Genomic DNA, 14,211 nt, shown 5'->3' with positions numbered 1-14,211 from the left:
CGCTGTCTTATTTGAGGGGTTGGTTAGATAATTGAAATAATTCAGGGGTCATTAAAATGATTGAAATTGTCTTCCTGGATTATTGTCCCAGGGCTTTAGAATGCAGGGGCCTTCTATAGTGAAGTTTCCTGAAGACTAAAGAAGGGATCGTCTTCCAGATTTGCAATGGATTCTCTTAGTGAGAAAAGAGTTGCCATTGTGCTTCTGGAAAGTTGATAATCAAATCTCTCCAAAGCAACAGGGCCTCTTTCACCTGGCCATGCTCACCATGACACACCATATCAATATGATTGGGGCTAGAAATAATACAGTGTGAGACAATGATACGACAGTTAGCTGAATGATCCAACTACTCCTTTCTTAAAACTGCCCCTTGCCTCACTGTCCTCTTCTGAATACATGTTGGCTTTGTCCTTTCTGTTTTAAGGGATGTGCTGTCTGGTCTAGACTGGGGTACAGGTAAACGGGCAGAACCACCCAGGCAGTCCTGGTGATTGACAGCAAAGAACAGCAACTTGTCCGACACACTAGGCTTGATTACATTTCTGATACAGTGCTTAGAACTCACTGCATTTTTAGAGAGGTTTTTTTCAACATGCTAAAGACTACAAGCTACCATTCACACACACAACCTAAATACCACCTCCACTAGGAAAGCGTCCCACTAAAGGATTAGAGGAATAGAGGATTCAGCCGGGGCATGACTTTTTTTCCCCATTATATATATTTTTTATCAAGATATAATTTAAAATTTTTTTCTCCTGCTTTACTGAGATACATTTGTCATACAACATTGTACAAGTGTAAGGTGTACAATGTGTTGATTTGATACATTTATATATCACAAAATGATTACCGCCACGGCATTAGCAAACACCTCCATCCTGTCACATGATTGGTTTTTGTGGTATACATTATCTAGTGTTACAGTTCTGTGTCTTTGGATGAATATATACAACCAGGTTACTGCCATCCTAATTATGACATGAAACATCCCCATCCCGATAAATTTCTTTAGCGCCTCTTTCTGCTGTAGTCCACCACATGGGCACTTTTGTGTCTTTTTTATTTCACAGAGCATGTTTTCGAAATGCATCCATGTTGTGTAGATCTTGTGTCTGTCTCTTGTAAAAGAATCAATGCAAATCATTACAATATGCGACCTTTTGTGTCTAGCTTCTCTCATTAAGTTCTTTGTGGACATGCAGAACCAAAAGAACTAGCAGTGACGCTTGTGGAAAGAATTTGAGATTTCATAATGAGACAAAGGAAGTAGATGGTAGGGACTTGATAGCAGCCAAAATGGACTATTTTGTGGCCAACAGAATGGTCTGGGAGAGCCTTAGAACTTGGGCATATGCTGAGTTGGAAGGAAGGTATTGGATGATCTGTATAAACCAGGGAAGCAGCGTGGGTGCCATCAGGGGATCCTGAAGGTGCATCCATATTTCTCTTGGAAGAGCTGGTCTTGACTTGCTCTCCAGGTAATTGCTGTTGTTTGGCTTTTTTTTTTTTTTAAGATTTTATTTATTTATTTGAGACAGACAGGGATAGCGACAGAGAGCATGAGAGGGGAGGAGAGGGAGAAGCAGGCTCCCTGCTCAGCCCTGATGCAGAGCTCGATCCCAGGACCCCAGGATCATGACCTGAGCTGAAGGCAGGCACTTAACCGACTGAGCCACCGAGGTGCCCCATGTTGTTGTTTGGCTTTCTTGAGCTTTGCTCTATAGTTCTTGAACCAAACCTGCAGTACTGTGGGATGTATCTCCAGTTTTGAGGTCACTTCTTTCTGAAGCCTAGGAGTGGGGTATGGGTTCTTGCTCAATAAGAATTCCAAATCTGCCAATTGTTTCTCAGTGAACATCATTCATTTCTTTTGTGAATGCATCTGGTGCTTTCTTGTAGGAAGTTCTCCTGTGCCTGACATCCTGAGTTCTAGAGGTGTTTGCAGGCTCTGGTCCTGTGTCAAGCCTTGGTATGCCTTCTGAATGAAAACTTATTTACAACATTCCAGATCTCATTCAGGCACATTCTGAGAATAAATAATGGCTACAAAACTTATGCAGCTATCCCAAGGCTGTTCTCAAGAGCAGCCTTAATGTTAGGGTTGCCTATAGAGATCAGTCTTTCACTGTCAGAAGAGACAAGACCAATCTATAGTCAACATAAAGATTTCACTCTCTTTCCCTCCCCCACCCCCACCCCCATTTGCCATCCCTTGGTACCGATGCCCAATCAGAACCCAGTTCAGATCTCTCAACTGCATTCTTGGATGGAAAGACAGAAGGTCCATCAGTGTCTGGCACTTTGTCACTGCTTGCAGTGAACTAGGAAGAAAAAGACTAGGGAAGGGTGGTAAGTCAGGCAGTATAACCAGAGACCTATTATAATAAGCAAAAACCACATGGACCTTCCCAAGTTCCAAATCAAGTTTCCACTGGACGCAACTAAGCTTCACAAGCCATATTAAACATGTGAAACAGTGAAAAAGATTTCAAAACTCTTAATGATTTTTTTCATAAATTAGAGATTTGATGGGCTCAAAAAATAGTAATCTTATATTTGCACAATGTTTTATAATATGCAAAGATTTTTCATTCTTTCCTTGAATCCTTTCAGATAGGAAAGGCAGGTGTTATTTGTATTTCAAAAATAAGAAATGAAAGACCATAGAGATTACAGGAAATGTTTTAGGTCACACAGGAAGTAAATCTTGAAACAGTCGATAAGTGCCTTTTCTTCTTTCCTCTCACTCCCTTCCCCTGTCAAGTTATATTTCATCTGCAAAGTAGTCATGAGCTGTGTTTTTCCTTTTGTTTCTTTTGACTTTTTTGGGAGATACTTATATTGATCTGCAAGTTTAGTAAGAAGCACTGCAATTATTTTCTCCCTTGTACTTGTCCAAAAGGAAAAGTAACTTATATTTCTGTTTAATTCTATGGGTGTCTCATTCTTAAAAAAAAAAAAAAAATCAAATGCAGTGTGTTTGAAGTCCTGACACTTTTTTAAAAGCTAGGGATGTTTGTTGTTGCTGTATTTGGAAAGCTGACTCTGACGTTTTAGCTATAGAAAAAAATGTTGATATATCTGTTATGTTTGTCACCTTACCAAAACCAAGAAAGGTAGGAAAATGGAACAGCTGGTAGATATTCATAATTGAGACTGTCAGAGTGAGTATAAAGAGAAATCTGTTGATGTTGAGGCTTTTGATCTGACTCTCCAGGCAGGGGCGGCATTGGCAGAGAATCACTCCCAAGTACCACTCGCAGGTAGAAGCTCTACTAAGTGCCCACATCCAAAATGCTTGGAGGATTGAAAGGACTTTTCACCAAAAGAAGTTTCTTTTCCATCTGAAATGCCTACTCTAAATGAATGATTAAAATCTCTATGGTATGGGATTAAATTCAATGGAAGAGAGACCACATTCTTATTATGTTTTCTACTCAGAGTTAGCAGTTGCAGAAACAGGAACCAAAATGGTGGATCAAAAGTAGTCACTTTATGGTATTTATATGCTGCATTTTAAACTAAATTTCATATAGCTTTGACAAATGTAACTTGAAAAAAGACTATTCTTGGGTTAAAAAAAGAAAGTCAAATAGTGCCTGTTTGGGGAGTTGATGGGAATTATGGTAAAACAATAAGATTTTCACTTAATATTTATCCCCAGAGCGCAGATACATGAAAAATATTTTATCAAATATGGTGCGTTCAGTTCCCTCTGTTATTTTTTTTCCCCAAATCAGTTAACTATTCTGCTCAAATGATATATGTTTTCTTCCCAGAGTATTCAATTTTTAATTTTCATACTTAAATGCCTTTTAAAAATTTGCTCAAGTGTCCTAAAGGAAACCATTAACTTGATAAATTGATTTATGGTCTTTTCATATTTTGTAGGGTTTTTTGTTTTTGTTTTTATTTTTTTTATGTAGAGGCACATGAACACTAAGCTATTTAACAAGTTAGGTTTCTCAATGTATTTTAGGATATCATTTCCTCCTTAGATAAATGTGCTGATTTGCTTAGCACTGCTTCAGAAAGCACACAAAGCAATTTGAAAAATATGCAAATATTGTGTTGGGCTTTTTTTTAACATTGGAGGAAAAAATAAAATGTGTCCTACTTGAGCATATTGCCCTTTTTACTTTTGAAGAAAAAAATCCCAGATCCTTATAAAAATGCCAGATAAATAACAGTATAATTGAAAACTTCCAAAGGAAAAAGAAAGTTATTTCCAGTCAATCTTCAGTGGAAACCACTGGAGAATTTTCCAATAAAACAGTCGTAGCAATCGGAATAGCTAACAGCTCTTCTTCTTTTTTTTTTTTCGTTACATTAAAAATATTTAAATGACCGTAGGCAGTTATAAACAATAATTCCCTCAGATATCTATCTCGTCCTCCTGTTGATTCTTCCTTCCAAAGAAGTAGGTAGATCAAATATTACTGCATAAGGAAGTATATGACTAAAATAAGTACTTTTTGTATTTTGAACTCAGGTTTTTACTTTTGAGTACCTGTTTCTTAACTTCTGCTGGTTTATATTATCCTTATGGTTAAAATTCCCCCAGCCCCTATCTCCAATAAGATGGTTACACACGTACATATTTTCAGATCTTTATCTTCTCATAAAGAGATATAATACCTTAGCCCACAACTAAAAGGGTGGGGGGAAGGGAGGATGTACTTTCTTCCCCAGAAGAGACATTAAACAAGAACTCACCAAAGAATGTTTTGAGACCCAATTCCTTCTTTCAAAAAATATAAAAATAATGAACCTGGTCCTCTTTAACAAAGTCTTGCAATTTTGAACATTTGTAAAGAATTAAGACCTAGGAAAGACTGATCTCTAATATCAACATATAAACCTTGATTTTGTCATGCGTTTTCTACCTGCATGGTGTCAAAGCACAAATTGTAACAGAAAAAGGTAAACAGGCCAAGACTTCATTCAAGTCTATTGAAATAGACAATAGAGGCCAGAATTAAGTCTGAACTCAAGCCCACTGAAAGAAAGAGCCATAGGGTTTTTAAAAGCTGGAGTAGAGGGGGAGCATAGGCCATCTGTGTTTGCTAATTGGCTTTATCCAAAGAAAAAGGAAACTTCTCTTATATTTTGGACAAAAGATAATGTCACTAACTTGGAGAAAGACACCCACCAAAGTTAGGCTCCCACCCTCCAACAGAAACAGGGAGATGAGGATGCTATCTCATTGATGACATTTTAAAGAAATGTTTCCCAGATCCCTTAAGAAAGATATTCCTGGGATATTAAATTGGCAAGAAGCTTTTTAAAAGACATATCTTGAAGGGGCAGTGAAAACATTTACAATTAGGTTTCTAAAGTAAATATTCTAAGAAAAGTGAGTTTAGGGGCCTAAAGTCAGAAAGAAGCCTATCTAAAGTTTAGTCAAATTGAGGGACAATTAAGATCCTCTCAATCAATAATTATAGATATAGATATATAGATATGCAGATATAGATACAGATGGCACAAAATGGCTTATAAATTCAACTTACTTTACTTGGGCACAAATTTTATCTTGCTATTATCTAAGAGAGCAGAAATATAGTTTACAACACATCTTTCCCAGGGATTATCCCTAGCAAGAGTAAGAACAAGGAGTTCTCAAGAACTACAAATAGCAACAGATTCTAAAAATTTATATTCAAATTATCATATAAAAAATATACTTCAAAATACTATTCTAACTAAAGTCTAGCACCATGGTTATTATCACAGAATGTAGAATTAGACTTCTTGGGTTCAAATATCAACTCAACTGTTTAGTAATTAAGTGACCTTCGGCAATTACGGTGCCTCAAATTTTTTTTCTTTACAATTTATTTTATTTATATGTATTTGTTTTTGAGAGAGAGAGAGAGAGAGAGAGAGAGAGAGAGAGATAACAGTGGGGGACGGGGGGAGGGAGAGAGAATCTTAAGCAGGCTTCATGACCAGCACAGAGCCCAATGCAGGGCTCGAGCTCAGGACCCTGAGATCATGACCTGAGCTGAAATCAAGAGTGGGACACTTAACCATCTGAGCCACCGAGGTGCCCCTCTGAGCCTCACATTTCTAAATAAACTGATAACTGAATAATAATAATAATTCATCACTGGATTACCGGTAGGGTTGAGTTTATAAATGTAAAGTACACAAAAGAGTGCTTTGCATTTAGTAAGTACGAGGCTGATCTTTCTTCATTCTAGTCAAAGATTTGCTATTAGTATTGCATAACAGAGCCCTTCTCATCTTTGGCACTGCAGAATTCTGAATCAGCTTTTTTCAGGATGGTGATCAATATCTTCAATCCTTTTTTTCTTACTCTCACTAGGTGTCATTGTATTTATTCATACATCTGTAGGATAGGTCATCTTAAATGATAAATTCATAAATATCCCTGTACTGAGTTCAGCTTGCTGAATGATAAAACCATAACTATTGGAATAATAAAAACAAGTCTCATGTTGTTGACATGAAATCTAGAATAATAGCAATGGGTGGGTTTTGGAAACGCAAGATACCAGCAATTCATCATAGAGTTACCTTCATGAGATGTCCCAAGAGTCAAAGATTCTTGCCAAAGAAACTGATGATGCCTCCTGCTTCTTCTTAATAATTTCCTAAGCTTCTGGCATGAACGAAAAAATAATATAGAGTAAGAAACACTACAACTTTTAGAGTTGGAATCCTAGCTCTTTTAATTGTTACCTATGTGATCTGAGCAAGTTAATTAACATTTTTGAACATTAGTTTGATCATATCTGTTTTTAATTTTTTAAGAATTTAAAAATAGTAATACATTTTAAAACATTCAGTTAATGATGTGTGCTTAATGCTTCCTCTTCTGGTGCCGAGTTTTTCCCTTCCCTTGCATCTTTATGAAACTCTCTAAAACAAGCTCATTCATTCATTCAACGTGTGGTATGTTGTGCCCTCCTAGTGTAAAGTCCTAGGAGTATAAGGGGAACATGTCAGACAATGGATACTGCTTCACAGAAATTATGTAGCCAAGTGGGGATGTATATAAGTGAATAGTGAACTAAAGCTAAATGTGATAAATGCCACAAGAAGGAAATGCAGTGTTCTGTGGAGGAATCTAACACCTCATCCATACGTGGATGGTCAGGAAAGACTTATAAGAGACAGCAAAATCATCATAACTGAAGTCGTGTTTTTAATGAGAGTAAATATTATTGTTGAAGCATACAGTTGGGGAGGAAAGAGGTGAAGATTGAGGTTAAAAAAGTAGGCATTGCCCAAAGGAGGAAGAGATATTTAAGTTGTATAAAAGAGTTTGGATATTATCTCATTGGAATTGGGGACTGAGCCAATGATTTTCAGCTTAAATAGTCACATGATCATATTACATTTTAGGAAGATAATCACAGCTATAATACAAAAGATGAAACAAAAGGGAAGAGATAAGTTAGAATCATTGGTAATAATTGAGGCTGGACTTTCAGGTTGTCTGAACTAGGGTGCTAGAAGTAAATGTGTAGAGAAGTAGATAAACTCAAAACATATGTAAGAGATGCAATCAAGATGAACAAAGATGGAAAATCAAGGACAACATCTAGGTTTCCAGTCTGAGCAACCGAGTGGAATAATTCTCTAAGATGGGGAACAATGCAGGAAAAAAAAATGGAGTTGAGAGGGGCAAGGACAAAAAGTCCATCCTTTGACATATTAAATTTTAGGTGGATGTGGGGCAATGAGGTGATAATGACAAGAGTTCAAATATATAGTTTCAGAACTCAATGCCAGAATATAGATAAATCTCAAAATTGAGTGATAGAGGAAATTATCTAAGATCAGACTACAGAGTAACAGAAGATATGGACACAAGACAAAATCTAAGGAGCTCCAACATTTAAGAGTTAAGTAAAGAACAAAACAAAACAAAAACCCTAGAGGCAGCTGGGAAAAAGAGGTAGGAGAAATGCTATGCACATGTGCTATCAGAGAGGTAAGGACACAGCATTCCAACCAGACCTAAGTAAACAAACTTTTAGGTAAATCAATTTTTTTAGTTGATCAGGCATTACATAATGTAATATAATGTGCTTTATTCCTCACAACTTTCCCTAATGACTACTAAGCTTCTTACTTGTCAGAAGTCAAAAGCCAGTTTTTAAAAGATAAAAACCCAAGTAACAACATGGAAAACAAAAATAAAAGACAAACAATAAATAAGACAAAAACAATAAGCAAACCACAATTACTAAAATCTGATTCCTTAGTTGTTTGTGATGAGTAACCAGTTTTTATCCTAACTCAACCCTGGAGAAATTATTAGTCCTTTAGTTATTATTTACATAACATTGTTAGAATTTGATCTAATTCTGGAAGATACATCATTGGCAAAGGTACATTTCTAATGTGTGCCAATGTGAAGCCATAAGCTAGTAGGATTAATTCACCAAGCCCAATGCAGATAAATTTCTAATCTGTTAAACATTATGAAAATAAAATTACTACAAAAACAGAAATTTTTTTGAGGGAACAAATTCTGTCAGGGCTTGTATGTTTATTTCAATTAGAAAATCCATGGAGATAAAATAGTGATGCACAGACAGAACAATTTTCTCCAAATCCACTGCTTTTCCCTAAAGCTTTTAATGTCCTTTCAGTCATTAAAAATAGGCCCAATATATTTAGGGTGAGAAGTAGGGGAGGGCAAGTAATATGTACACAGGAAGCTTTCTGTGACATAAAGGTGATAAATTTTATAAATAAGACCTTTTGGTACCTTAATAAATAAGGATAGTCAGATGGAACGTACAGGAGATAGAAAAGGGAGGCAGACTGTTATAAAGAAAAGAGTACAGATTTTAAAGCCAAGCAGACCTTGTTTTGAATCTGTTTTGTCACTTGTCAGCTACGTGACATTGGCAAGTTTTTTAACCTCTCTAAACTTCAGTTATTGCACTCACTTAAAAAAAAAAAGAGAGAGAGAGAGAGAGAGACAATATCCTCTGGCAACATTCTAGAGATTAAGGATAATATAAACATATGGATTAAAGATAATGTAAATACTTAAAGATACTGAAAAAGCTAATGTAAAGCAACTAGAATGATGATTTGCACTCAACAAATAAGAGTTATTATATATTTCTATAAACACCAGTATATAAATTGTAATATTGTGTAAGTACATTACCATATTCAATAAATATTGGGTGCCTTGCACAGTGCCAGGTGGTGAGGATGAGGAGTTAAACAAGGTTGATAAGCTCCTCTCCCTGGTAACTTAAGTTCTAGTGCACTCCCTCAAATCTGCACCTCGCTTCCTGCTCCCAAATAACTAAGCACTTTTCTAAATTTAACATTAAGAAAAATTTGATTTATTATAAAGACCAAGTGGCGGGGGGTGGGGTGCGTGGGTAGTTCAGTAGGCTCTTGATTTCAGCTCAGTCATGATCTTGGGATCCTGGGATCGAGCCCCACATTGGGCTCCCTGTTCAGTGCAGAGTCTACTCAAGGACTCTTCCTCTCCCTCTGCCCCTCCCCCAGTTGGTGTGTGCACAGGGGCACGTGCACGTATTTTCTCTCTCTCTCTCAAATAAATAAATAAAGATTAAAAAAAAAAAAAGACCAAGCTGGCATTTATCCAGGAAGTCCAGAAAATCCACTGAAGGTTTTCTGGTTACATGGTGACAAACCAGATTTACATTTCAGAAAGATTATTCTGTTGTTAGTACAGAGAAAATCTACTAACAGATCTTTGCAATGGTTTGGCTGGGAAATGATACGGCCATAGGAAAGAAGAGAGTGTACTAATATAAGAATGTGTCAGAGACAGAATCAATAGGGTTGTTGTCTGTTTTTCTGTTTTAGATAATGGATGCCCCATCTTATTACGAACCAATATAGTGAATACAAAAGAAGGTGCTAGTTGGAGTGAAAACTAGGTAAAAAAATTTTATTAGATGAATTTCACTTGGTTTTCATTTCACCAAGCAACTTGCTCTTTTTGCATTATGTGTAATGGGAAATAAGGTCTTTCAAATCCCAGTTCAGATGTTCTATCCTCCATGAAGCCAGCTCAACCCAAGAACAGTTGAGCTCTCTGTCCTCTTCAGGGTTTCTTGTGTACTCCTTAGTTACTGGCTATATCTCCACATCATACTATATCATACATTTACCTGTCTCTATTACTGTGTGCTTCTTGAAATTGGGGCTGATGCTTCATCTACATGTGTTTATCCAAGAATGGCAAAATGCCATGCACATAACAAGCAATGTATAAATAATTTTGAATTGAATTTCTTAAGATAGCTTTTTATAGATCAAGATCTATAAGATTTATAAATATATATCTTTATATAACCATTTATTAGTGCTCTCAAATACACAGTGAGGTGTCTGTGGACACATTAAAACAATCTTTATATAGAGTCAAGAAACTGGTTTCAGGCTCTGGATGCATCAATTAGTAGCTGTGTAACATTGGAAATAAATATTTTTTGACTTTCTGAGTCAGATTTGTAATCTAAAACATAGGTATACATAATTGTGTGGTTCAGATGAGAGGACATCCTTAAAAGCAGTCTTCAAAACCACAAAAGAATATTGACATGCAAGTTAATATGTTATCTTGAGGAATAGTTTTTTAAGATTTTATTTATTTATGTGACAGAGAGACAGCCAGCGAGAGAGGGAACACAGCAGGGGAGAGAGAGAGGAAGAAGCAGGCTCCCAGCCTAGGAGCCCGATGTGGGACTCGATCCCGGAACGCCAGGATCACGCCCTGAGCCGAAGGCAGACGCTTAACAACTGCGCTACCCAGGCGCCCCGAGGAATAGTTTTTTAAATCATGCATGTTTGTTGATCTTTTTATACTTTCTAAAAGATATGCAATGTGTAAATATGCTATTGCGTTTTTAGTACATATTTTATAATTAAAATATAGAAATAACAAGAACCAATATTCAAATATACACTATCCTTCTGTTCATTTCTGTAGAAAGTCAATCTTTGAACCATTGAATCTTTGAACCAACCATTGAACTTTCTAAAATTTACATATTTCTACAAAATATAAATTTTATCCTGAGCTGGATTACCACTGGAATTTATTCTTGCAAATCATAAAACAATAATTAATATAATGCATTTAGAAACAAGTGGTATTCATTCTTTAATTCCTGAGTTTTGTATCCAAAAAAAATTATATGAAATGTTGAAAAAGAAAAGATATTCATCCACAAATAAATAAAGTAAAGAAGAGAAATTGGTAGAAAAAAATTGACAAAACTAAGGGTTGGTTTTCTGGGAAGATAAACAAAATTGGCAAACCTTAGCTAGACCAACTGAGAAAAAAAGAGAAAAGATTCAAATAAATATTTCTGATGCCCCAGAAGTAACTGTTAAGAGAAAACTATAAACATTTACTCACCAACAAATTAGATAACCTAGAAGAAATGGGTCAATTCCTAGAAACATACAACATACCGAAAATAGAAGAAATAGAAAGTCTGAGCAGATCTATAATTAGGAAGGATATTGAATCAGTAAACAAAAATCTTCCAAAGAGGTCCAGGAAAATCTTGGACTAGGTGGTTTCACTAGTAAATTCTACCAAACATTTTAAAAAAATTAATGCCAATCCCTCTCAAACTCTTCTACAAGGAAATTAAAGAAGACAAAAGAAGTGGAAAGATATCCTGTGCTCATGGATTGAAAGACTTAATATTGTTAAAATGTCAATACTAACCAAAGTAATCTGCAAATTCAATGCCATTCTTATCAAAACCCCACCGGTATTTTTTACAGAAACAGAAACAAACAAACAAACAATAAAATTCATATGGAACTGCATAAGACCCCAAATAGACAAAACAATCTTTACAAAGAAGGAAAAAGCTAGAGGTCTCACACTTCCTGATTTCAAAATATTTTACAAAGCTACAGTCAACAAACAGTACGGTACTGACAAAAACAGACATATAGGTCAATGGAACAGAGTAAAAAGCTCAGAAGTAGACCCATAATTATAAGGTCAACTGATTTTTGTCAAGAGCCCCAAAAAACCATAATGGGAAAAGTCCCAAAAAACCACAATGGGAAAAGAATATTCTTTAATGAATGATGTTGAGAGAATTGGATATCCACATGCAACAGAACGAAATTGGACGCTTATCATATACCATATACAAAATTCAACTCAAAATAAATTTAATACTTGAATTTAAAACCTCAAACTGTAGAACTAGAAGGAAACAGGAAAAAATCTTCATGGCATTGGTCTTGGCAATGATTTCATAGATATGACAGGTAACAAAAGCAAAAATGGACAAGCAGGACTACGTTAAAGTAGGCAAAGGAAACAAGAGAGTGAAAAGGCGAGCTCCAGAAGGGAAGAAAATATCTACAGATCATATATCTGATAAAGGGTTAATATCCAAAACATATAAATAACCGCTCTACTCAATAGCAAAAAACTCCAAACAGCCTGATTAAAAAATGAACTCGAGACTTAAATCGACATTTCTCCAATGAAGACACACAAATGGTCAACAGGTATATGAAAATATGACCAATGTCACTAGTTATCAGAAAAATGCAAATCAAACCCACAACAAGATATCACTACACAGGGGTTAGGATGGCTATTAGCAAAAAAACAAAAGGCAAGTGTTGGTGAGGATGTAGGGAAATTGAAACCCTAGTAACACTGTTGCTGAGAATGTAAAATGGTGCAACCATTATATTAAACGGTATGAAGATTCCTCAAAAATTAAAAATAGAACTATCACATGACCCTGCAATCCTGCTTCTAGGTATATACCCAAAATAACAGAAATCAGGATCTCAAAGAGATATCTGTACTCCTGTGTTCTTTGCAGCATTATTCACAATAGCCAAATAAAGAAATTACATAAATATCTGTCCACAGATGAACAGATAAAGAAAATGTGTCATATACATGCTAATGTAATATTATTCCTTTAAAGAGAAGGAAATTCTGAAATATGCAGCAATGCGCATGAACCTTGAAGACATTATGCTAAGTGTAATAAGCCAGTCACAGAAGGAAAAACACTGCATGATGCCACTACATAACTTATCTAAAATAGTCAGGCTCATAGAATCAGAGGATGGAATGGTGAATACATGGGGCAGGGAGAAGTGGAAAATGTAGAGCTGCTATCAAAGGGCATAAAGTCTCCATATGAAAGATGAGAGAGTTCTAAAGATCTGCTGCACAGCATCGTGCCTATAGTTACCAATAATGCATTGTATAGCTAAAAATATAGCCAGAGGGTGAATTCCACCCTCTGTGACATTCTTACCACAATATAAATTTCAAACTTGCTTCATTGATTATTTAAATTATGTCTTCAAAAATTTGGAATTTGCCAATCTCAGGGATCACGTGGTTGATTCACTTCCTTAAACTAACTTAATAAGGATATCAACATCTTTTCTATTATATTCTTTAATTAAATATATTTATTTCATTAAATATATTAAAGGATACTTAGAGTCATTGCTAAAAGCAGCCAGAAACTGTTTTTTTTTTTTAATTACACAGTGTCTTCTTACTAAATGAATATTTACTTAGGAAAGAAAGAAAGAAAGAAAAAGAAAGAAAGAAAGAAAGAAAGAAAGAAAGAAAGAAAGAAAGAAAAAGGAAGGAAGGAAGGAAGGAAGGAAGGAAGGAAGGAAAGAAGGAAGGAAGGAAGAAAAAGAAAGAAAAGAAAGAAAGAAAGAAAGAAAAGAAAGAAAGAAAGAAAGAGAAAGAAAGAAAGGAAGGAAGGGGGGCAGGGAGGGAGGAAGAAAGGAGGGAGGGAGGAAAGAAAGGAAGGAAAAGAAAGAAAAGTAGAATAAGTGTATCATCGTGCCCATTTCCTCTGGCACTATTGATGAATATAGTCAATTTGTCTTTGTAACCCCAATTTTTCTCTGGTTCTCGCTGGCCATTCCCTGTTGTTGGCATATGATTTCTATACAAATTTTAATGCTACCAGTTAAGCAGGGTAGTAATGTAGAGAGAATGGGCTTTGTATCTTGCCTTCACCTATTATTAGCTAGGTGACCGCACCCAAGTGAATGATTTCAAACACAAAATGTGGTGCATGGGATCCTACAATAAAAGCTTAGGCTAAACACATGAAGTCCTTTAGGCCTTCCTTCTTTCCTTCTTTCCTTCTTTCCTTTTTTCCTGTTTTAAGGAAGTTCTAGCCTTAAGATGAATAAACA

General features: G+C 35.7%; 1 protein-coding gene across 1 annotated transcript; it reads right to left on the bottom strand.

The window, feature by feature from the left end:
- Nucleotides 1-1,185: 1,185 nt before the first annotated feature.
- Nucleotides 1,186-1,879, bottom strand: LOC123793139 (divergent paired-related homeobox). The gene is made up of 2 exons (XM_087866353.1): nt 1,675-1,879; nt 1,186-1,478 (listed from the first exon to the last, which is right to left on the bottom strand). Exons 1-2 carry the CDS (start codon nt 1,865-1,867, stop codon nt 1,186-1,188), a joined length of 486 nt encoding a protein of 161 aa, XP_087722479.1. The 5' UTR covers nt 1,868-1,879.
- Nucleotides 1,880-14,211: the final 12,332 nt, after the last annotated feature.

The sequence above is a fragment of the Ursus americanus genome, chromosome 13, assembly GCF_024610735.1.
Source record: "Ursus americanus isolate L20-20 chromosome 13, mUrsAme1.1.p, whole genome shotgun sequence".
Taxonomy (NCBI): Eukaryota; Metazoa; Chordata; class Mammalia; order Carnivora; family Ursidae; genus Ursus; species Ursus americanus.
Note: the sequence above shows the minus strand (reverse complement) of the source record. Positions and strands in the feature narration are given on the sequence as shown.

Bases quoted from the DNA above. Each gene is read 5' to 3' on its own strand.
- LOC123793139 (XM_087866353.1), bottom strand. From the start codon at position 1,867: ATGATGTTCACTGAGAAACAATTGGCAGATTTGGAATTCTTATTGAGC. The intron at 1,479-1,674 runs GTCGGTTAAGTG...AATTACCTGGAG, and splicing joins TGGGGCACCTCGGTGGCTCA to AGCAAGTCAAGACCAGCTCT.